Source organism: Cupressus sempervirens, chromosome 3 (assembly GCF_028749045.1).
Source record: "Cupressus sempervirens isolate cs-2001-9-10 chromosome 3, ASM2874904v1, whole genome shotgun sequence".
NCBI classification, from domain to species: Eukaryota; Viridiplantae; Streptophyta; class Pinopsida; order Cupressales; family Cupressaceae; genus Cupressus; species Cupressus sempervirens.
In genome coordinates, this window is record NC_143120.1 from 117,619,915 (window position 1) to 117,646,337 (window position 26,423).

A 26,423-nucleotide genomic window follows, 5' to 3' on the forward strand; every position below is an offset into this window, starting at 1 on the left:
CACCTTCTTTACAATTTCTAAGTCACACACCTTGCTGAATTTAAGATAAAATCTAACTTCTGGCTGAAATGCTACAATGAAAATCAGTAACAAGTAGGCTTGATTGGGTTGATTGACCTCTGTGACTTTGGCCAAAGTCCAATTGATTCTATCCACAAATTATCCTATCTCGTCATTCTCTCCTCTCCTTATTTTGAAAAATTGGCATAAGAGAGAATGCACATTGACTATTGTTTTAAACCTAGCAAGAAACTTACCGTCCAACACGTTCCAATTGGTAATACATCCATGTTTTAAATGTTGAAACCAAGTACCAACATCACCAACGAGAGACCTAACAAACAAATGAACATAGATATCTTCTTCCAAAACCCCAAGAATCACACAAGCTATGTTAAATGCTTAGATGTGAATGTTAGGATCTTGGTCACTTCTTCTAGAAAACTTTGGAAAGTATCACTTTGAACCTGCAAGCATGGTTGCGTAATGAGGCAAACGAAAAGGATCACGTTGTGGCTGCCATGAACAAGTTACAATCAAATCCACGTTCACACTAGGCTTCTTCCACCAAAAAATTAGTCACCAACATCTGTCCTCGGAGATATACCTTCAAAATTTTGAGAAAGGAAAGCACTGGAATTTCACTTTCGCTCACTAATGAAATCGCCATAAATATGTTAGTAAACCGATTTGTCCTTCAAACACAAATACATAAATTGACTCCAAACACCCACAATGAACAACAAACTACGCTAATAGTTGGACAAGTTATCATGGGATTGATAATCTCCCTCTGAGTTATTTGGGTACAATTTACCGTGTAAGGTCTCCAATGAATCCACTACACTACGAAATAGATACTTTTAACCAGAAAGCAAGAAAGGCACACAAACATCTATTTGCAAGCACGGAATAGATGTGAAAGAACTAAATACAAAGGAAAATGAATACAAGAAACTGACATAGTTCACTCTCCTACATTCACAAATTACAAGTAACAAAGAAAATATGAAGAGTACACGTTCTCCTTTTAGCAAAAAGATTAATCTGAGAAAAAAAAGTTCTAAAACTAACCAAACTCATATTGGTGATGGCATTGAGAAAACTTATATTCAAGACATTGTTCAATACAATAACAAATTCAAAGATGAAGAAGACAATAACAAATTCAAAGATTCAAAAATGTCTCCCTTGTTTATTCAACACCAAAAAGAAAGAACGAGCTCACACATTCAAGTCTTGCACTACAATCTGCATGAAAAGTAAACATGTCCTCTCCCTAGGCATTATAAAATAGAAAATCCACTCCCTTCATGTAGCACAAAGTCCTCTAGGAAAGAGTTGAAGCCCCTCTTTGCCTCCAAAATTACAATAAATAACACTCTTGATTATCAGTTTGTAACTGAATCTTGGTGATTGAATATTTCTTAAAATCTTTATAAAACTTTTACACGTAACCTCCTTTCCATAACATTTGGTTACAAAAACTGAATATTACTATAATGTTTTTAACGTTGTTATGTGACATCTCAATTAAACTCATCGAAGGAGATACATGTGTTTAACACATGGTCATGTTTCATCTTGGGGTTCTTATTCGACACGTGATTTTTTTTCCTGCGGAACCAATTGGGGTCTTGTCTCATCCATTTTGTATGGGTGTTGCCTTCAATATAGTCGTGCTTTCCTTCATATTGTCAGTTGACTTGAGCTTCCTGTGGATATCATCATGGACACTAAATCGATCAAAGCAGAATCTTCTCTTCTTTAATCACTTTGTCAAACAATTCATTTATATGAATTGTTATTATATTCTACTCGGTTCCATGATTTACCAAATCGACTTTGGTCTTGAAGCCAAATCCGTGCCATTGAGTCTTCACTCAAATTATTCATAACTAGTCTTTATGACTGTCAACTATCGAGTTCTACATTAATGATGTGAGTTACATATCCACTGTTATTATATCAAACAAGTGGCATGCTCTCCTTAATGTGTGATTTTCTATATACAATCTATACTTATCATGTCCCTTTTTATCAATTAATAATGCTCATCATGTCCATATAGGATGGTTATCATGTCCCTTTTTATCAATTAATAATGCTCAGCATGTCCATATAGGATGGTTATCATGTCCCTTTTTATCAATTAATAATGCTCATCATGTCCATATAGGATGAAGTGCACGAGGAATATCTCTATGGGGTTTTTCATAATAGGCGCTATGCGTATCCAATTTCGATGAATGGGTGGAATTGCAGTTTTGATTCACCTCCCTATTGTTTCTTTTATAATGCTCAAACAACCATGCAACCAAAAAAATTGTGGGCAGATAGTTCTCGTGCTTCATAAATATAGTTAAGCGAATTTTAGATTGATTAGGCCCGATAAGTGTATCAAAATCTTTATCGAGTGTTCGAGAGACCACTTTAGTTGCCAAGCTATGTCAAAAATCAAAGATGATAACACCATAACAAGGAGTTGGGCATTCACTTTTATCCATTCCCTAATGCAACACAAACTTCTCGAGATGGATACTTCCATGTGCATTTCAGAAGCATCTGCCATCACATTTAGTATTCTGCATTATGCAATCAAACGCCTTGCACACATCTTCTAGAGGAATTATCAACCAGTACCTTCAAAATATTAAATGCACCCAACTTCATTCTTAACACAGTAAAGGGCTTTGTATTCATAAAACATTGGGCATGTAATCCTTTGTCTTATTTCTTCATAGGTGTTCCTAGCCTCCTTTGTAACCGTTAGACTAGCCTATAACTTCTTGCTACCTCATATCTACTTGTTGGTATTTGCATCAAGAGGAAAACATCCACACACTCGTCATAATAGATGCAACATTTCCATAGATCATTTTTACAAACTGGAAGCATGGCCGATTTGATCCCCTTTGAATCATATTTCCTGATGTTTTATAATTTGTAAACATTCACACTAAGGGCCTTTGGCCCTTGTTATAGACATCAAAAACCCACTTCAATTGAAAGCCCATTTCTTTAATTTCATTGATGTTTTGAACTTTGTGGTCTAAGGACACCATCAGCACAACATTCGTGAGAGTTTTCATTAATATGTTTCATGGACTCATCACTAGTCATAAGGTGATATTCAACTCTCTTAAACCTTCAAATTTGAAACTACATCTGAGCTTGAACTTGCATGTCAGAATTTGCACTTTGGAACTAGTGGTTGGTTTAATGAACTCTGGATCATGAACCTGAACCTTTGAAGCAAAACCTGTAGAAGTTGGTGTGCAAAATAGATGCAATACTCAACTTCACATAAGCCACAACAATCACCTACAAGCAAATAACTTGTTACATGGAAGAATGAAGTAAAGAAGAGAAGAGTGGCTCTCAAGATCAAAATTGTATTCAAGAGAGGAACAAATGAAAAAAAAGTGTTACATATTCAAGTGTTTTCCAAGTATTACAAAGTACAAGGAGTGATCTCCTTATAAAGGAAATCATCCACTTTGGGGAACTTGCTAAACAAGTCACCACTTCAGAAACTTGCTAAGAAATTACCACTTTAGGAAACCCTAAAGTTGACCTAACCCTAAAGGGATAATGTGACAATTATGAGAAAACATTTGTCACCCACATGATTCACTTTGAATGCCATCCACACGAAGTGACAAAAATCAAGCTTCAATAGTAACTGAATAGTGATCTGCAATAGTAAAATCTTAAGTGTAGATAAAGGTAATTAACCTTTAACACCCCACCTTAAGATGAGCAACAATGCAGCTACAAACAATGTAGAAAAAGCAAGGGAACTACAATGCAAAGTTGGGTCCCAGCAACAGGACCTGATTAGGTACCCAATCACAACCAAATTTCTATAAAGCAGAGAAATAGAGAAAACCTCATGGGAAAAACTCTACTCAAAAAAGAGGTAGTTGAAAACCTAGTGAAGGACTGCAAAAGCCTCCAACAAGAAGAAATGCTCCAAAAAATAGGAACAAAGAGCAATCATGAATAAACATCATTGAAGCATGAAGAAGTCGCAAACTTTGTCAAACAAAAACTCCTAATGTGAAGATCCGCCATGGCAATATAACCTGACCAAGTAGAGAAGACTATGATCTGTATGAGTGCTTTCTGATGACACTACCCAAATCAGGAGGCATGAAAACACAAACAACTAAACTCGAAGATACAGATGGCACAAAACACCAAAGCCTGAAGAGTTGATCAATAGGCCATGGAAGGTTGCATCCAAAATAGGAACAAAAAGAAGAATGTATGTATGGTAAGTGTTCCATCTCACTAGAATGCATAGGTACCCAGCCACTGCAACCACTTAGTACATAAGAACAAGTACTAAATACATGGTTCACACAATCGAACCAAGGAAGAATTAGAAACCAATAGTGAAATCCCCCCCAAATGCTGACAAGGGTGAGTTGACAAGCAACTGAGAAAGTGGGTCATTATCTCCTGCAAAAAGGAAGAACCAAGAACATCGAGAGTGAGGAAGAGATACAAACACCTATAAAGGCACGTGTCATCGACACATCATGAGGCTAATGTAGTGGAAGGGACACTCACTTGACAAAGGAAGATGGCACTAAAAGGAAAACAACTACTCCCCCCATGGCACTTTATAATGTAGTGCAAGTACAATACATCACAATGTTGAGCAAGATCTCGAAATGCAAGGAGTGACACTTCATCTCAGTGCGTTTGCATAAAAGTGCTTACAAGTGATATCAACAATGATTAGAAAGGGAAGAGAGTTGTTACAACAAATAGCACAGCCCAAAAGAAGAAATCCCATGCTACAAAAAATGATACCTGGACCTGAAACACCCAAGATATCCACCATAGTGCAATAATGCAAAAATAAGAATAGAAAGAGATTGGAGCAGAGTCTAGAGGAAAAACCACCATTTTTGGAAAGACAATTAAATGGGATTTTCAAAAATATAACATTTTTGAAAAACGAAGTTGGGATGCTCAAGATATGCCCTCCGAAGTGAAAAATAGAACATCTGGCTTTGACTACCAAAAAAGGAAACCAAACTGCATCAAAATCCCACAGAACCAGCATTAACAAAATGGCATCGAAACCAGCTTTTCGGCGATATTTCATTTTCTAAAAATGGAGTCTGTATATGCAAAGATACGACCAAAAAACCAATAGATGCTCTGAAAAGGCCAAAAGGGCATGCAAGGGGATGATGCAGAGTTGACATCATACTGATGCTAACACATTACTGCCTTAAATTTGATGGTCTAGGGTCCATTGCAGCAAAAAAAGAATACTATGTCAGCACTTATGTGATTGTGCCATGTAGCATGTTGACGTGGCAGTGTGTGTCCGCTACTGATATGGCACCTACCATGTCGCAAGTGTTGACGTGGTGTCAGTGCCACATAGTTGGTGTTGACTACGCCACATATGGTGTTGAGTAGAACGGAGGAGCGGTGACCGCAGGAGGTGGCGCCGCTCAGGCAACGATGCATAGGAGGTGATCCATATTCAAGAGAGAAACAAATGAAAAAGAAGTGTTACAAAATACAAGGAGTGATCTCCTTATAAAGGAAATCATCCACTTTGGGAGACTTGCTTAACAAGTCACCACTTTAGAAACTTGTTAAGCAAGTTAACACTTTAGGAAACCCTAAAGTTGACCTAACCCTAAAGGGATAATGTGACATTTAATAAAAAGAAACTTTTATTAAATGTCACCCACATGATTCACTTTTGATGTCATCCACATTAAGTGACAAAGGTCAAGCTTCAATAGTGACTAAATAGTGATCTACAATAGTGAAATCTTAAGTGTAGATAAAGGTAATTAACCTTTACTCTAATAAAATCATCAAACCACTTGCAATGTTAAACTCACACTTCAAACCTTAACTCTAAACTCTTGAACCTCTACACCAAACTTGGTCGAATTTGAACTCAATGAACCTCCTAAACGTGTTTGTACCAGTCGAACTAGTTTGAACTGGTTCAAAATGTTTGAAGGCATGTTCTTGAACTTACTGATATTTGACACAAAAATCACAGATAAACATGAAAATCAGAGATAGGATGAGTGGTTATGAGAATTTAAAATGGGGGTCTATAAGGGTACTACATTGACTCTACAGGGGGACTATTTTTTAGTTGAAAATATCGAACTCCAACATCTCTGGTTGAAAAGATGAGTGCCTAAACATTGGGCAATAGAGTCATAGAGAAATGGAATACATGGAGTTTTCTTGCAAATGGGTGGAGGGGAGTAGCACTGAACAAACAAGCCAAAAACGAGGGAAAAATAAAACCTCACTACCAAATCATCTAAACTAGCAACAAGTTGAAGCTTGAGAGTGGTTCCAACTACCACTATGCACAACAAAATTAAGCAAGCCAAAAACATATTCACAGATATGTACAGGTAGAAAACTCTACCTGATGGAATGAGATAGAAAGTAACTCACATAAAACCATTCACCGACTAGGAGAAAAATGTGCCTCTATGAGAAAGATGTGCTCTTTCACAAAGCACTTCTATACTTAGGCTTACTAGGAAGATCCACCATATGCTCTCACATGCAAGAAGCCTTGGCAAATACAAGTTTTTTTTAATCTAGAATTCCCTTTCCACCACATGTTCTCTGGTTATGGTTTGCTCCAACTCCATATTTGATTTCACATAAACCCAAGTCATTCATTTGCAAATAATCAGCCCATGTAACTTGATCTAGATCGACTTCATTTCGACCAAGTCTAAAATGTTGTAATTTGTATTAACTTTGTCAAATATGGGATCACCCTTGAGTAAAAGAGGTGGTGACTCTTCCTCTTTAATCACCCCATCTTGTGAAACTTGGTTTGAATCTTCTATATCTTGATCAAGATTAGATGAATTACAACTTGTTTTAGACTTACCAATTATAAAAACAGTATTAGTTGAAGAAGGGGGTAGCTCGCCTTAAGCTTGTTAATCAAATTCATGTATAACTTTAGTGTCTTCCTTTTCACTACATAGGACATGGTCAACCCTGGCCCTAGCTCACAGGTGAGAAACAATGCTCATCTTCAAAAAGAAAACCAATAGAAAAAGGAAGAACATAATCATTTTCTATAGGTTTACAGTAGCCTTCTCTTATTTCTATATGATTATGTTTTCTTTGTTTATAATGTAAATCCTCAGTACCATCATTATCTTCAAAACCAACTTTAAAGCGACATTGTTTTCCAGTACACGCACTCCTTCCTCGATTGAAAATCACATAATTCAAAAAGAGGATTGTTCCTTACCTTTGAGTCCTCGTTATATTCCATTGGTGGGAATAATGCATTGTAATGTCTCAAGTCTTCTTCAAAATGTTGCTCCTGCATAGTTACTGGTTTCTCAACAACTATTTCTTGAGTTGCATTATTCAAAGCTTGTTCTTTAACAAGTCTTATTAGGATCTTAGATGGCATTTAGAGCTCTTTATCTTCTTCGTCACTAGAATAATCTGAAGCACATAACTCATTCTCCAACTATACATTATGAATCAAAGGTTCTTTGTTGCACCATACTTCTTATACATTATAGAAACCATTCATTGAGGAATCAAAACCATCAAATAAGATCTCCTCATTTTTTGACTTCAGATCTTCATAGGAAACTTTTGAGGTTTATTCTTTTGTGACAATCTTGACAATATTAAATTATCTTCAATCTGAACAACTTTTTGTTTAGCAATTTCTAAGTTGGACACCTTGCTCAATTCAAGATAAAATCTAACTTTCAGGTGAAATGGTACAATGAAAATCAATAGCAAGTTTGCTTGATTAGGTTGATCAACTTGTGTGATTTTGGGCAAAGTCTAATTGAATCTATCCACAAATTCTCTTATCTCTACATTCTCTCCTTTCTTTATTTTGAAAAATTGGCATAAGAGAGAACCCACACTAACTGTTGTTTTGAACCTAACAAGAAACTTACCCCCCCAACATGTTCCAACTGGTAATACATCCATGTTCTAAATGTTGAAACCAAGTAGCAGCATCGCCAACAAAGGACCTAGCAAACAAATGAACGTAGATACCTTCTTCCCAAACCCCAAGAATCCCACAATCTATGTTAAATGCTTGGATGTGACTACCAAGCTCTTGGTCACTTCTTCCGGCAAACTTTGGAAAGTATCATTTGGAACCTGCAGGCATGGTTGTGTAATGAGGTAGACCAAAAGGACCACGATGTGGCTGCCACGAACAAGTTGCAATCAAAGCTATGTTCACACTAGGCTTCTTCCACCAAATAAAATTAGAGTGAGCAACATTTGTCCTCGGAGAGGCACCTTAAAAATTTGAGAAAGGAAAGCACTTGAATTTCACTTTCAATCCCTAATGGAATCACCAAAAATCTATTATTGAACAAATTTGTCCTTCAAACACAAATACATAAATTGACTCCAAAGGAAAGCACTTGAATTTCACTTTCGATCCCTAACGGAATCACCAAAAATCTATTATTGAACAAATTTGTCCTTCAAACACAAATACATAAATTGACTCCAAACACCCACAATGAAGTACAAACTGCACCAACAGTTGGACAAATTATCATGGGATTGATAATCTTCCTCTGAAATATCCAAGTATAGCTCCCCATGTAAGATCTCCACCAAATCCACTACACTACAAATAGAGATGTTTTTAACCAAAAAGAAAGGAAGGCACACAAACATCTATCCATAAGCACAAAATAGATGTGAAAGAACTAAATACAAAGGAAAACAAATACAAGAAACTAAAACAATTCACTCTCCTACATTCGCAAATTACAACTAACAAAGAAAATATGAAGAGCACATATTCTCCTTTCAACAAGAAGATTAATCTGACAAAACAAAGTTCCAAAACTAACCAAACTCATATTGTTGATAGCATTGAGAAAACTTATATTCAAGACACAATTCAATACATTCTGAAGAAGACAGTAATTCATAGATTCAGAAATGCCTCCCTTGTTTATTCAATACCGAAAAGAAAGAATGAGCTCACAAACTCTAAGTCTTGCACAACAATCTGCATGAAAAGTAAACAGAAAATCACTCCCTTCCTGTAGCACAAAGTCCTCTAGAAAAGAGTTGAACCCCCTCTTTGCCTCTAAAATTACAATAAATAACACTCTCCTGATTATTGGTTTGTAATTGAATCTTGGTAACCAAATATTTCTTGAAATCTGTATATGAATTGTTTTTCCTAAGCCAATTAGGGTCTCATCTCATCCATTTTGTATGGGTCTTGCCTTCAATATAGTCGTGCTTTCTCAAGGAATTATTGGAAAGGGGAAAGGATAATAGTCAAACTTCGTCAAGGAACTGAATGAACTCATTAGAATGCTAGTAGAAGAGCTCAGGTGTAATCGACTCTCATATCTTTCAGTGAACAGCTAAGTGGACCAAAACAAGGAATCAGTTTTGCAAGATTCGTGGCAAGAAGTCAATAAGGTTAAAGAATCCAAAAGTATTATTGTTGAGGATGTATCAAAGCTTGCACAAATTGAAGCACTCCTTGTCGTTTTCTCTCTTAATTTGCCTAACCATATTATAGATTCTAAAAAATTTAAGAGGGAAAAGGATGTTTGGCGACGTGTGACACATCAACATATCTGACTTGCAAGTGATACAGGAGTCCAAAGTGTCCTATACATAATGGAAGGTCGTTCATCAACTGCAAAGTCCACAAGAGCAATCCAAATATAACCTGCACATGGATAGAAAAGGATACATTTTGGGGTAGTTTTAAGGAAATTAGAAGTTAGGTACTAGGAGATAATTATATAGGTTTTATGAATTTATTTAGAACTTTTTGAAAATAAACTGTGGGTTAAATTTTAACCCATCTCTTTTAATTCTGGTCATGTAAGACTATATATAGCCAATTAGTTGATTGGCAAAGGGTTCGACAACTTTTCTCTAAACTTTTAGTTGTCTAATACATTTCATAGCATAGAATTGTGTTTGGCTTTTCCTACGATATGAATATATGACAAACAATGATATTTTTAATTTGTGAATAAAAGTTATCATTTATATAATAAATAGATTGATCCTTTAAAATCTTTGTATTTGGGGATTTATGGAATGCATCTTATATGTTGTGAGTCATTGCCAATTAATTTACTTATCAACTTCACATATCGCCTCTACTTTGATTTATATGTGCCAAGGAATGTATGAAAATATTCTATGGGATTGATTTGCCTTATAATTACAAGGTTTGTGTATCTTTGGAAATAGAATTAAAGTATTATTGTTTATTGTGTCATGCATCCATTGTGTATTGATATAATGGCACTAAATACCTTTAGTGCTTTCTAGTGAAAGTGCATGTGGATGCAAGTCTGGTCATAATTCTTTAGAAACCTAATCAAGGGAGGTGTACCTTGTTAAAATTCAGACAGGGTCATTCAGATCACCCTTCTATTGTTTCTATAGTTGTGTTCATCCAAAAAGGGGGATAGAGTCACTTCAAAGTAATTTAATACAAGGAGAAAAATTGCTAGCCAACAGACTGACAACTAAATAAACTAGCAATCCAATTACTTCTAATTGTCAAGAATGGTAAGGGGAAATTAAAACTTGAATAGCTAACTTGGGTAGAAAATGAAGATCAGGGAAGTTTAAGATTGGGTGTCCTAGAAGAGGCCAACACCCACAAAATATTGTAATTTTTTCATTGGCCAATTTGTTAGTGTGTCTTATCAAATAGTTACACCTAAGCTATTTTCTTATTGGCCCATGAAGGCAATGTAACTTTCTAATTGGCCCACATGGTGTTGCTTAATTGTAATTGGGTAGGTATTTAATATTTGTAGTGGAAACTCTAATTAGAGCTTGTGTGGAATAATCTAGGCCACTGATTTTGATTTAATCTTGGTTATTCATTATAGTTGAGTCCCTATATAAATGCTTGCTCACGTCATTTGTAAGAGAGTTATGTTGAAGACTTGTTGTCAAAGTACTCCCAAAATTGTTACCTATTCATTGTTGTGCTTGCATGGTGGATACATATGATCATTTTAGAGTACCGCATGGCTTTTTCCATCTCTCACTTAGATTAGAAGATAGCACCCTCATATGCCTAATTGACACAACGAATCAAAGATTGGTTAGAGGCCCACCTCATCAACAACATTATCTTGCGTTCTTAAAGTTAAGTAGAATTTCTGAACCCTTTTTGTTGCAAGTTGTTGATTCGAAGAAGTTCAAACCAAGTTGATAACCATTGAATTAACAATGTAAGTCCCTTTGTGATAACCAGCATATCACATCATTATAACTGAGTGAGAGTTCACAGTAAGAAGGAATTGAGGTTGTCGCATTTGATCACACAATTCAGGCACATTGTTTAGCCGATGAGCATTCTTATTCAAGAGAGAGTTGGAGATTTGTGTTTAAACCTGGAATGTTAGGTATTCAGTTATGCATGTTTTTATTGGAACAAATATCACATCAACGGGTATTTTGGAAGCAAAAGTCAAGAGAGTATAGACAAGAAGCTGCACCAACAATGTAAAACATAGAGAATTCAGTGAGAAAATAAATTTGTATATAAAATATACACAAACTAATAAACAATAATACCATCAGCATATAAACTTTTGGTGAGACGTGCAAAGATGCAATGAAACCTCTATTACATTAAAGGGAGGAAATTTGAGTTTTTATCTCAAGAAGCTGGACACTTTAAATTATTGTGATTTATTATTATATCAATTTCATTAGAAACACAGTATGTTACATTTATCCAACCAGAAAGGTGGTGGATTTTTGTATGGTGTACTGATACATACTTTGATATAAATTACTGATGGATTGAAAGGGGATGTATGTTATTTCATGCATATATCTTATCGTGCTGATCAAAGCTAAAAATGGAAGTGTACTGTTTTTAATATATCTACAGAAGAAGTAAAAAGATCTAGTACGATTTATGTTGCTTTGAACAATGTAGATTCTTGGTGGACATGCTGAGGAACAACCGTAAATTTCAGTCTAAATTCAACGCGTCCATAGAGCGTAATACAGACCAATTATAGGTACAATTTCATTTGTCTAACAGCTTTCATATTCATATCTTGCCAAGTGTACAATAACTTCAAACTCCATACAGTGGCAAGCCAATTTTTACAAATGAGTAAACCAGGGCACCAGTGAACAGGTAGCTATCAACTCGGTCTAGTAGGCCACCTAAACACACACATAAAAAGAAGACATAGGGGATTATACTTTTGAAATGTGTTATGAAATTTTCACATAAATTAAACAATACTGCAATATTGCAGTGGTATGCAGTAATCTACCCCTGGGGATATATCCCATGGTATGTGATATGCTGTAGGTGACAAGCTGGTGAAAAGTTAAAATACATCACACTACAGATACACCTGAAAAAAAATATTAAAGAATAGCATCTTGTGGACCAGCAATGTTTCCCATGGTATGATAAAATATCCAAGAATCTCAGCTTTTGTAGCATTTCCTAATTAAAAATATTAAATAGATTCAAGTGCACCAGAAGGTCACTGACTCTTTTCCTTGTCCGAGCAGTATGCGAGTCCCTCTTGATACAACCTTTGAACTATTGTTGTATGAAAGATTATTAATGGGAAAAACACAAAAACTTATCTCTAAAAAGGATCCCAGATTATAAGTGCTATCAGATAAAATCAAGTTTAATGCAAGTAATTTAAAAAAACTTACCATGTCCAGGAATGAGGTGTCCAGAGTCCTTAACTCCTGCATCACGCTTGATCATTGACTCAATAAGGTCCCCAAAAATGGATCCCAAGAAATTTAGCAATGCAAATGCGAATGCACTGATACAAATGGGTATACAAACATTTAAAAACAGTAAGGAGTCCCACAATGAAATATATACAAGGTAAATTTCAAGTCCTGGATTACAGTTCTATACAAAAATATTATACTGTGTTACAAACATCACAACTTTTCTAAAAATTGGATAACTAAGAAATGCTTGTCACTAGTTTTAACATATAGAAATGCAAGAAACTCAGAAGCATGCAAAATCCTATAACATGTTAATTTTCATGATCTCTTACAAATACCACCTCTGTGACCAAAAAGAAAATCATACTTCATTGATTACATCCAAGCATAAACTTATGTATCCTGAGGGTTTAGAAAATTTCTTCCAATACATAAATCTCCTGTTTCATCAGTTTTTTCTCGTTTGGACAGATGCCCTGATATTTGGATGGACTGAAGAGAAAAAGTAACCACCTGAGATAGACCTTCTCATAGAGCAAGCCTGACAAATGATCACAATTATCAGACTCAATGGACACCTACTGTAGTGCCCTAAACATACAATCAAGGACACAACACGTTCATAACACCATCCAAACAATAGAAAAACTTCAGCTGAGGTAGCCGTTCAACATATCAGTTATCTGATGCCCATGACATTAATAGCACTAATACTAGCATACATGCTCAAAAAAGCAAGTTTTCTATAACAAGTGAAAACTATTTAATATAGTTTCATAAGAATAAAAAGGAAAGGAACCTGCAGAACATCTAGCACACATGTTCTTCTGTCCATGCTAGGAAAAGTTGCATCATGATGTTCAAATCTAATTTTGGCTATGGAGGCTTTTTTTCCCTGAAAATTACCAAAACTGTCTTATACCAACTAAAGAGGGTTATGGTGACATGAAGCCCTCCAAGATCTTCAATTTACAAAACAGGTTCAACCAAAATCTCGGATCAAAACTTATTGCCTCCAATGTAAAAGACAGTTACGCATGTTGACCCAGACATTCATCAACTTCTGATTCATTATGACTGTCATAAGGCATCTTTGGAGAGTTTCAACAAGACAAATTAGAGCGTCCTAATTTGGAGGATAAGCGTGTCATGTTCTGGTAGATTCTAATTAGACTTACACAGGGATTAAGGTGCCACTTTTGAGTGGTATTAACCCACAGCTTTATAATCCATCTTTGCTTGTTTTCTTTATCTATTAAGTGCTTGAGATGAATATAAGATGTATTTTGTGGGTATCATTATGTTGTCACTAGTGAAGAAGGGTCCTCATCTAGACTGTATTGCTATCAGCAGTGTGGCTAATCGATACATCGATTTAGAGTTTGAAGGCTGCCTTTGCACTAGAAAAAGTTTTCCCAAAACACACCATTGTTTCAAGACTAAGAGGAACGTAATGTCCCTGCTCTGGTGTTAAGACTTGCTTGCTCCTCAATGAATAGACCTTCAGAGATGTCTAATCTCTGCCTTAATTCCGTTCTAGGAATTATATCATTCAGCTCAGAATGTCCTTGATTCTGGTTTTATTTGCTAGCTGTTGCAAGCTTCCAAAGAGGACTCCTCCAATGTGTTAACTGTTATTTCCAAACCATTGCCCTATTAGAATATTATAATGTTCCTTTCATTGTCATCCTAGTTAGTCTTTAATAAGTAGTTCCTATTTTTCATCTTCAGTTCACCATTATTTCTTTTAGAACAATCATCTTTGTCAATCTATATAAGGAGCTTTCATCTCCTCTATTTAATACAACACAACATCAATTTGCCATAACATGTTATCAGAGCAGGTCGATGGGATTTCATAAAATTTGGCGATTTTTTTAAGGATATATATATATATATATAATCCTAATATCTCATGTATATGGAAGTGTGTAAATATAATTTGACTATTGATAACAGATATAAATAATACCGCATATATATTAGACTGTATATTAACTCCTTGGTTCCTAATAGAATTCAGATTTAAGATTTTGTAAATTAGTATTTGATTAATAGATACAACATTCCAATTTTTTACACGATGCTTGTCAGCAATAAAAAATGGATGAGTAACAAATATATTCTAAAATCTCTTATTCTTCCATGATCCAAAATCCCCCCACCCTTCCAATGACTATATTCAATCTCCATTTACATTACCTTGTAATACTAAAGGGGTTGGTTGTAAATGATATGACTTATGTCTTCTCATAACTGCATCATTTCATAATAAATACAAATTGCTGATCTGATCCTTTATGCTTAATCGCATGCTTTTATATTGGCCTTCTTATACTTCCACATGGAAGCCTTATATTAGCCTTCTTATACTTTCAATAAGAAGCCTTGTAGAGTCAGCTCTATGATAGAGACTATTGTCACTCTGCAACTTTATCATATTTCTTAACTTTCATTATCGATGTTTACGTTATGGGATGGACCCCTACAAAGGATCTACCGCCTCTTGTTGTTAATCCAGCACAGGGCAATCCTAGATGGTAGCTCTGCATGTTGATAATGGTTTACACTCTAATGGGGATTGTGTTGGTTTGAGCACATCTACAAACAAGAGTAGGCAGGCAAAAACCTACAGTGGTCCTAGGCATAATGAATGGAAGCAAGTATTTGTAGGTGACACCAAAAGGAGGCTATCCCTGATATTATACCAAAGTACGCACAAACAAAGGACGAAACTGCTATCATGGTTTCTAATGCCGTGATGGACTATATTGTCTCTTCTATAAACAACACCTTGGTGGACCACTTTTTCTCCTTTTGATCCACCATTGACATGGTTCAGAAATGGATTTCCCAACAATGAACGTTGAAGAGTAGTCTGGTGGTTTGTGCAATGACTGGGCCCCTATACATGTTTAAGTTTCTGGCAGCAGAGGACTTGTCAATGGTTCTATCCAGCTCGTGGACTTAAGGGAAACATTTGCTTCCCCTCTATCGTTGGAGAATGGGATATAAGCCAACGACAGATACTAGTTAAACAACTCTAATGTGGGTCAAGCTATCAGGTCTCCCACTAGAATTTTGGGATGAACAGATCTTTCATGGATTGGCAACACTTTTGGTAATTACCTGTCCATAAATGAAGTTATCAAGACAAAGTCCATGTTACTTTTTGCCTTCTTTTGTGTCAATGTGGCTATTAACAAGACTGCCAAATTTTACTATCCTACAGTCTAAAGACTCTAAACTAGGTAAATAGACTCAAGCACTAGCCTGTGAGAATGCTACAATCTTTTGCCACTAATGTGACAAATTTGACATGTCATCTCTGATTGTAAGGACCCAGGGAAAGTTGCAGGAGCAATACATATTAAAACCTATCTACTAATCCCATATGAGGGTTAGTGTGGCCTCAAAGGACACTGTGTCAAATTTTGATAATGATGGTTACCCCTTATAGATGGGCTCCTTAAGCTCTCTTTTGTAGACTCCAAAGAAATTGGACCGGGAGAGGAATGTGAATATTGTTATCCAGCAGTGCAATGTTTGTATTCATAGTTTAGATATCTATTCTTTGCACTAGTTTTCTGGGTTATTAATATTTGCAGATTCTAACATCATATCAAAGTCTTTCTATGTGCAAGAATAGATTTTAGTTCCCTTATTTAAGAGATTTGGGGGGGGCTAATAAATCTTATTGTAGATTTTTGAAAAACTCAGTATGCTCTTCTCTTGCATCTTCGGATGATCTTGAGTTTACACGTTTTTTATGAAATTTGGGTGATTGCAGCATTTCTGGTTATACTAGCAACATTTCTGGTTGTTCCAATGCATCCAGGAGGCTTGAGAAAGTCATATTTTGGCTTTCATTTCACCAAGATCGGAGATCATCATAAAAGTTGTGAAACTAGGGTCTCAATTTCAAATCTGATAACCAACTTGCATATTTGGTGTTTTCAATCAATATTGCAGGTTTCAACATGCCATTGATTAACTTAGGTAGCTGATTCAACCTTTACATGTCATCTTTTGGTTGTTGGGGTCATTTTTTGTTGCTAAAGTCATTTGGTTTACACTACAGCCACATCTTCTGTACATTAGCAAGAAAAACGTTTTCTGAGTTTTGTTCGTAGCACCGAAAAACCATCTGGGTAACTCTTAGTTTTCGCATGCAATTGGTATATTTTGCAGAATCAAGCATGGAAAGCTATACCCCTCTCCATTGGCAATCATAGATTTGAACGCAGTTTTCAAATGCTTCGTTCTTGTTCATATGGACTCCGATTTCGATGATCCTTAGGATGATTGGCTATTTTTTTGTGCTCTATCCATTAGTGCAGTCATTTTTTGATTTTCATGCATAAATTTTTCAGAAATTGCAGATTCCCGACCATCACTTTGCACAGTTCTCACTTTGGAAACTTCGAAGGATCATAACTTTCTCATATGACCTCGTATCGAGGCGATTTTATTTTGAAAGTGCATTACTTTTTGAGTAGATCGCAGTGGTGCTATTTGTTTCCTAGAGTAGTGTGTCCAAGTTTCACTTTTAGCATATGCTCTTCGTGAGAATTTTGTAATGCATTGAAATCAAAACCACTTCGTATTTCTTGCTAGTGGTAGTTGTAAACGCACTAATATAAAGTGCCAAATCTTTTTTTTTTTTTGGGGGGGGGGGGTCTTTGATTGAGTAAAAAAGGGGGGCATTGTCTTGGCTTGGTTCTCTTCTTTTTAGCATTTCTTCATCATGGATCAAACAAATAAGCTCATCCTAACTCCACGCAATTACTTTGAGTGAAAATCACACATGACAATTCACTTAAGGAAAGCTGGATTAAATAGGATAACTATGGGACGTGAAACTGAACCTAATAAAGATGAAGATAAGCCTAAGTGGTTTAACAAATGTGATGAGGCATATGGAACATTGTGTTTGTTTATTTCTCCTAATGTGATATTTCCAATTGAGTCTTTCGATACACCAAATGAAATATGGACAAAGCTAGAAGCACTATTTGGCACACAAGATTCAATGAGGGGTCATATGTTGGAAAATGAACTAATTAGTTTAAGTCCAGGCAATTTCAACACAATCCAAGATTTCTTCACTAAATTGAAATCAGTAAGGCTGCAATTAAAACAATGTGGAATTGAAAAGAAAGATGAACAACTGATTCTTAGTATTCTCTCTAAGCTAAATTCAGAATATTTTGTGTTTGTCTCTACCTTCTATGCTACTAAGGGTGCACTTGGTACTCAATTCACCATGCCATCTTTAGATGATTTTTCTGTCACTCTCACTCGAGAACAAGACAAGCTAATCAAAATGGGCACTCTTAAGTCCTCTAAGTCACATGCCTTGGCCGCCAGCCAAGGTACAAAAGAACAAAAAGGACAAAATAGTAACAACAATAGTAAGGATGAGAAACATCCGGTGGCTTCAAAAGCAACTATTGATACCCCATATTTCGAGGGCGTAAGAATGGGAAACAAAATAATAACAAGGAGAAGAAGGATTAGATACCGGTTGCTTCAAAAGCAACTATTGATACCTCATATTCCAAGGGCGATAAGCCTAAGAAAGAAAAAGTCCAATGTGCCTATTGTAAAAGACCCAGTCATGATGAACATAAATGTTTGAAGAAACAAATTGATCACTTGACACACATTCTTGAGAAGAATAATATCAGTGTTTCTTGAGTCTATCAAAAGTTCAAATGAAGGGTCTAACAAGGTAAAAGAAAACAGCAAGAGGAAAGGAAAGGGCAAGGCCCTTGTTGCAGTTGCTTCCTCACCATCCACTTGGGTTCTTGATTCGGGTGCTTCACACCACATGGCTTCATCTAAGGAAGAACTTGCATCCTTGGAGCCATGGACTATCCCTTCTATTTTGATGGGTGATGACACTCCTGCTGAGGTGTGGGAGAGGTTCTGTTGATGTGGGGGATGGTACATTCCATGATGTTCTTTGTGTACTCTTATTATCAAGTAATCTCCTATCGGTATACCAGAGCACTCAAACAGGTTCAAGCAAGCGGGTTGAGTTCACTTCTAATTCAGTGGAGATACATGAGTTGCACAATGATTCTATAGTTACAGTTGGGAGAGCAGATCATCAATCATGACTCTATATGTTTTCTCACTTTGTTCCTAATCCTCCTTCAACTGTTTTGCTCACTCACTCTAATGATGTGAGTAAATTATGGCATTAGTGATTTGGCCATCTTAACTTCCACTACTTGCATCAACTCAACCAACAAAGCATGGTCGCAGGGTTGCCTTCAATTCAGTTTTCAGGCAGTGTTTGTCAAGGTAGCATTCTTGGTAAGCATCCTAAGGAAAATTTTGATAAAGATAAGGCATGGAGAGCTTCACAGATACCAGAGTTAGTTCATAGTGATTTGGCTGGTCCATTTTAGCATCCTTCTTTCAGCAGGGGCTGATATCTCCTCAAATTCATTGATGAATTTTCTAGATATACTTGGGTGTACTTTCTCAAACAGAAGTCAGAGGTATTTGATCATTTTCAGGTCTTCAAAAAAAATTTAGAGAAGCAATCCGGGAAAGACATCAAAGTTTTGCGCACAAACAATGGTGGTGAGTATGTCAACCATCGGTTTGAAAGATTTTGCACTTCAGAGGGGATTGATTTACAGCATTCAGTTCCATACAATCCTCAGCAGAACAGTGTTGCAAAACGGAAGAATAGATCCTTGAAGGAAATGGCAAACTGTTATGATTCACTCTAGATCTCTTGCACCACAGTATTGGGTAGAGGCCATTAACTGTGCTTGTTATATCCAGAACCATATTCCTCACCGAGCCTTGAAGGGAGTTACTCCTTTTGAAGATTGAAGCGGTCGGAAACCATCAGTTAAGCACTTTCGAGTTTTTGGCTCTCCCGCATGGGCCCACATTCTTGCAAAGAAATGCAAGGCCTTGGTTCCACAAAGCAGACCTTGCATATTTGTAGGTTATCTTGATGGTGTGAAGCGTTATCGGTTGCTCCACCCTACTACACATTAGTTGTTCATTGAGAGGAGTGTTCAGTTTGAGAAGGGATCTTCAAGCTCACTTTCCATCACTTCTCCAACTCCTACTTTCACATTGGAGTCACTTGGAATACATGACAAATCTTCTGATGAGTCAGATTCACCTGACCGATCTTCTACCTCCACTTCCGATGCAGAGCGTGATTTAGAGAACTCACCTCCTTCCTCTCCTAGTCATCATTCAGAGGTTAATGATTCCCCTCCAGATTCTCCATCTTTCGGTCAGACCTTGCAATCTACAAGTGATTGGGTTGGGGATCCACCAAACACCAAGCGGACTCGTTCACAATTCCAAGATGCTCCACATGTCTTCATTGCTACTGCCTCAAATCCACAATCCTTTCATGAGGCTTCTGGTATCCCTGAGTGGGATACAGCTATGCAGGAAGAGTATAGTTCCTTGATGAGGAACCACACTTGGGATCTTGTTCCTCTTCCTAAGGGAAGAAAATTTGTTCGATGTAAGTGGATCTATTAGAAAAATTTGCAGCAAATGGATCAGTTGACAAGCACAAGGCTCGCTTGGTCACCAAAGGATTCTCCTAGGTTCCTAGGATTGACTACTCTCAGACTTTTGCGCTAGTTGCCCAAATGAATTCCATTTGAATTGTTCTTGCCATTGTTGCAGCTAATCGTTGGGAAGTACATCAGATGGATGTGAAGAGTGATTTTCTTCACAGTGACCTTCGTGAGAAGATCTACATGGAGCAGCCACAGGGCTTCCTTAAAGATTATTCATTTGTGTGCCATCTTCGGAAGTCTCTCTATGGCCTCAAGCAAGCTCCTTGGGCTTGGTATGCCAAGATGGACTCCTTCCTTCTATCAGTTGGGTTCACTAGGTGCCAGTCTAATCCTAATGTCTACATTCTGCAATAGGGTGATTCACTTCTATTTTTGGTTTTGTATATTGATGACTTGCTGATCACAGGAAGTTCTTCACCCACCATTAAGGCTGTCAAAGTTGCCCTTCAGGACAGTTTTTTGTTGACTGACTTGGGATTGTTGCATTACTTTCTCGACATTGAGATCTTTCAGTCTCCTTCCAGGGTCACCATCACATAGTCCAAGTATGCTCTAGATTTACTCTCAAGGTTTCATATGGCTGACTGTAAGCCTACTCCGACTCCCTTCCTTTCTGGAGTCAAACTTGAGGCTCAGTGTTCTTCTCCACTTGTTGATGACACTTTGTACAACCAACTTGTTGGGAGTCTCATTTATCTGACTCATACGAGACCCGACATATCATATGTTGTAGGCATGGTCTCTCGATTCATGCAGGAGCCTCATGAACTACACTAGAAAGCAGCTAAGCGAATCCTTCACTACATTCAGGATTCTCACAGCTGTGGGATTCACTACGCAGCAAGTAGTGAGCTTGATTTGGTGGGCTACACAGATGCAGATTGAGTGGGTGATTCTCAGGATTGCAAGTCTACTTCAAGTTACAACTTCTCACTTGGTTCAAGTCCTATTTGTTGGTCGAGCAAAAAGCAGTTTGCTATTGCTCTATCCTCTACTGAGGCTGAGTATCGAGGGGTTGTAAATGCCTCCACTAAGGCCATTTGGCTTCAACATCTTCTCACTGAATTTGGTATCCAAATTAGATGGTCATTAGTCATATTTTGTGACAACCAGAGTGTCATTCAAATCTCACGGAATCTAGTCCATCATCAGCAGACCAAACACATAGAGATCCACATGCACTAGATCCGGGAGCTCATACATGGTCACATCATTGACCTTTGCTATTGTCCGACTTACGAGTAGATTGCTGATATCTTCACCAAACCTTTCATTAAGAGCAAGTTCCTTCATTTGCGAGCTTTGTTGGGGGTGCGGGATGCTTCATCTTTTGAGGGGGCCTCATCCTCTCACTCGGAGTCTTGACTTTTTTGGGAGGGGTCTCTTTTCTCTCTCTTTTGGGGGAATTTTATGTACATGGGTACCTCACCAGGCTTGACTTGCCGGGACCCATTTTTAAATCCACCTAAGCTTCACTTATGGGGGGGTGTTAGTGTAGTTTTTTATTTCCTAGTAGGTTATTTATTTTTCCCTATATTACTAGGTTTTTCCTACACTTTTATTAATCTCGCTTAGGTCAATAAAGCATGTCTTATTAGGTGAATGGGTGTGAGGTGTCACCTACCTAAATGTGAGCATCCATTAGCTATCTTGGGAAGATACTTTGCTATCTTTAGTCCGATAGATGGTTGCTCCTCATTGGTCAATGTTGCCACCTCCTCCCTCTTCTTAGCCTGTATAAACATGCTACCTGGCTTGTATTTGTATCTCTTGCTTTTGCATCCTCTTAATGCTATTTTGCTTGTAGCATTTGCATTACTCTCTTGGAGACTAATTTTGTGTTGCTATTTTGATTTTGAATCATTTGCATTCATAGTTTAGATATCTATTCTTTACACTAGTTTTCTAGGTTATCTTTTCAGATTCTAACACAAAGTTCAATGCTTGAAAGAAGATAATAGGAACTTTGCTTCTTTTCATCAATCAGCTTGTACCCACAAAAAAAGGAACATCATCCTTAGCTTGAGAAATGAAAATGATGTTGTTAGAGAAAATGATTATAAGGGTCTCCTAACCTCTTATTTCTTTTGTAATGCCTCGAGGATGCGAGCTATGCCACTAATGTTCTTGAAGCATAAAATTAACTGGTAGACTATCTCTGGAGTGTGATAATCAAGAGTGACAACGACACACTTTTAGCTTCGATTATTTCAGAGAAAATGCGGATTGTTGTCTTCTTTATGGTTTCCCACCTACCTTTTTTCAAGATTTTTGGGGCGTTTTTTGGCTCTAACATATTTGAGGCAGCCAACAAAAATTCACAAAGGGTAAGCTTCTTAGAGAAATTAAGAACCTATTCATTTCTCTAGTCCGCAAAATCCAAGGACATTTCTCTCCACAACTTTAATCCAGGAGCCTTTGTAACACAATTTAGAAAAATCCCCTCTAAAGTCCTAGTCAATAGACTTAAGCCTTTGCTTGATAGCCTGATAAATTGCAACCAAAATGGCTTAGTCCTTGGTAAGAAAATCCTTGATATGGCCATTACAACCCATGAAGATTTCCACTCTGCGGAGAAGAGAAGATTTTCAAGGATGGCCCTTAAGCTCAATATCTGTAAAGCCTATGATAGATTCAAATGGGACTTTCTTTCTAAGGTACTTGAAAGAATTTTTTTTAGGTAGATGTTGATTTTTCTAATTAAAGCGTGTGTAACCATGGTTAGATACTTGATTCTTGTCAATGAAACCCTTAGAGGTTTTTTCATTGTTGCTAGAGGTATCAAATGAGGAGACTTGTTATCTCCCATCTTGTTTATTATGATAGTAGACGTTTTTTAGAAAGTAAAGTCCACCAAGATAACTGAGAGGGGCGGGGGCGAATCAATGATCAAATTAAAACAACTCTCAATATCCTTATTAATTCCAAAGCATCAAAACAATAGATGCAAAAACTATAGAAAGATCACCATACACAATAACACCAGATTTGTTAACTAGGGAAACCCTTGATTAGAGGGAAAACCCTGGTGGGGATGATACCCACAAAATGATGTATTAATATATAAGTTCCTTGTAAGAGGATGAACCTTGATAGGAGTCAATGAAGTACATATCAGTCCGTATTAGGAGACTTTGAATCTCTGTTAAGGGTTGTGCCAACCTTGTTAGGAGTTGTGGAAAGCAGAAGGACCCACTATCCAAACAACTTTAGGGAAAGACCACCAAACTCACAATCCAACCGGCCTTACTACTATCATTCCAAGAATAATACCAATATACAATTGTTCAACAACTACTTCATTGCCAAATACAGTCTCTTTGTAAGCTCATCATACGTCAACTACACTATACACTTCTTTGATCACAAGATATTCAATATCAGGGTCACTAGATCTCACATACAAGTTCGCATACTCACATTACACAAAACCATAATGCCACTCTACTTTACCACAAGGTAAACCCTTTATACCACGTCCTAAAACATATTATTGAGTCGACCGTAGGACTTTCTCAATTTACAATAATCAAGTGGATTACAAGTGCAAATGTTTAACAGCAAGAAGCTATTGATTATGAGGTAACATTTGCACCTCAGTTAAGTATTTTAGAATCTTTGGAAGTATTTGTGGATGACATAATCTTTGGAGGTGATGATGAAGCAAGTGAAGCATTTGCAGCAGAAATGAAAAAGGAATTTGAGAAGAGTATGATCGGTAAGATGAAGTATTTCTTGGGATTGCAGCTTGTTCAGAACAAAAATGGTATTTTCATATTACAAGCTAAGTATTTAAAAGATTTGTTGAAAAGATTTGATTTGGAAAGTTGTAAACCTATTGGAACACCTATGATAATCGGATGTAAGATGTCTAGCAAAGATGAAACACCTACTATTGAACATAAAAAGTATAGATCTATGATTGGAGGATTGCAATATCTAACATACACTAAACCTAATATAGCTAATGTAATTGGTATTGTGGCAAGATTTCAAGCTGATCCTAAAGAGTCACATTATGTAGTAGTGAAAAGGATTTTCAGATATTTGAAGGGTACTCCCGATTTTGGATTATGGTATGATAGATCAAATGACTTTACCTTATGTGCATACATTGATGCAGATTGGGTAGGAAGTGTAGATGACAGAAAGAGCACTAGTGGTGGAGCATTCTTCTTGGGAGGAAGATTGGTTTCTTGGCTATGCAAGAAACAAGACTGCATTTTACAAAGCACGGCAAAAGCAGAGTATGTAGCAACAATGAATAGTTGTAATCAAATCATTTGGATGAAACAAATGTTGAAGGACATTGAGATTGAGTTTACAAACCGTGTTATCATACATTGTGATAACACAAGTATAATGAGTATGTGAAAGAACCTAGTTTTACATTCAAAGACAAAGCATTGGTTTCTTGGCTATGCAAGAAACAAGACTGCATTTTATAGAGCACAGCAAAAGCAGAGTATGTAGCAACAACGAATAGTTGTAATCAAATCATTTGGATGAAACAAATGTTGAAGGACATTGGGATTGAGTTTACAGACCGTGTTATCATACATTGTGATAACACAAGTACAATGAGTATGTCAAAGAATCCAGTTTTACATTTCAAGACAAAGCATATATCTATTAAGTGTCACCTTTCGAAAGAGAAGGTTGTAGAGAAGGAAATAAGATTGGAGTATGTCAGTACAAAAGAGTAAATAACAGACATTTACAAAACCTTTGCCGACGGATACATTTGAGTACTTGATAGGTTTGCTTGGGGTTATGCCCCAACCTACTTTTGAGTAGTTGATGCAAAGATTGCATCAATCTAGTGTTAGCAGAACAATATTCTTTATTTGGACTGGATGATTGATGCTTCCTTTATGGGGTAGTATCTGTGTTTTAGATGAGTCATTAGGGACTCTTGGTAATTGGTACTTAACTATGTCTTTGGACACTTGAGCTTATTGAAGATCTTATGTAGCAAATTGACATAACGATGCCTTTGTCATTGATGTTAAAGGGGGAGAGATACACATGAAAAACACACTTTGATATGTATGTTTGGAGGAGAGATATACATGAAAATGTCTTTTATATATTGATGTCAATGGGGAGAGTGAGAATAACACATGAAATATCTTTGTATATTGACAGATATTATTGAAGGAGAGAGATTTCATTGATGAAGAGGATTTGAGAAGATGCTGATGTATGGGGGAGATTAACACCTTCCTTATGCATATGGTTACAATACAAATGACATTCATGGGCAACATGAATGGGGGAGCAGTTGCAGTAGAGACATTTGGTATTCATGGAACTTAGATGTTTTTCATCTATGATCCCACCAATGCCCACGGGAGAGATTGTTAGCATGAATGCCAATGGTATTCCTATGGGAGAGTATCCTAACATCTTTCCTTTTTACCATATTATTGAATGGATTACAAATACAAATGTTTCCTCATAATCAATAGCTTCTTGCTATGAATATCCTTTACATACTAGTCTTGCTTTGTTTCTCACAACTTCGCCTTGTTCATTCATCTTGTTTCTAAAAAACCCACTTAGTTCCAATAACATTTTTATCCTTAGGTGTAAGAACCAATTCCCATGTGTTTTTATTTTCAATCTGATTGAGTTCTTCTTGAATAGCTTTAATCCAAAAGTCATCTTTACTAGCTCCATCGGTACTCTTAGGTTCAATTAGAGAAATCTAACATAGTTCTTCTTGTACCTTGTTTCTTGTCATGACTCCTTTGTCTTTGCTTCCAATAATCTGATCAGCAGGGCAATTCTTTACCAAATTTTTATTAGGTGTTGTTGTCTCAATTTTGTTTCAGCTCTAGGTTCAATCCTAGGTTCTTCTCTCTATTCCACTACTTGTATCTTATTTTGCAGATCAATGCCAATCTCATTAAAAAACTCAACATTCTTTGGATCAGTCCTTGGATTAGTTTGTTCGTCATAATTAGAATCAAGTATTCTTTCCTAAATTCTAAACTTTTCATCAACTCTAACATTTGCGCTTTCAACGATAGTCTTAATTCTTTGATTAAAACATTTGTAAGTTTTGTTTTTCAATGAATAACCAAG

At 36.6% G+C, this 26,423-nt stretch overlaps 1 protein-coding gene across 17 annotated transcripts in view; it reads right to left on the reverse strand.

Moving 5' to 3' along the window:
* Positions 1–11,704: 11,704 nt before the first annotated feature.
* LOC149565049 (phosphatidate cytidylyltransferase 4, chloroplastic-like) overlaps positions 11,705–26,423 on the reverse strand; it is a 146,873-nt gene continuing 132,154 nt past the window's right edge. For all 17 annotated transcript variants that reach the window (XM_089818597.1, XM_089818586.1, XM_089818598.1 and 14 more), the window contains 2 exons: positions 12,730–12,845; positions 11,705–12,216 (listed from right to left, as the gene is read on the reverse strand). In XM_089818597.1, coding sequence (XP_089674723.1) covers positions 12,125–12,216; positions 12,730–12,845 — 208 coding nt within the window. In that variant the 3' untranslated portion in view covers positions 11,705–12,124. The remainder of the gene's footprint in view (positions 12,217–12,729; positions 12,846–26,423) is intronic.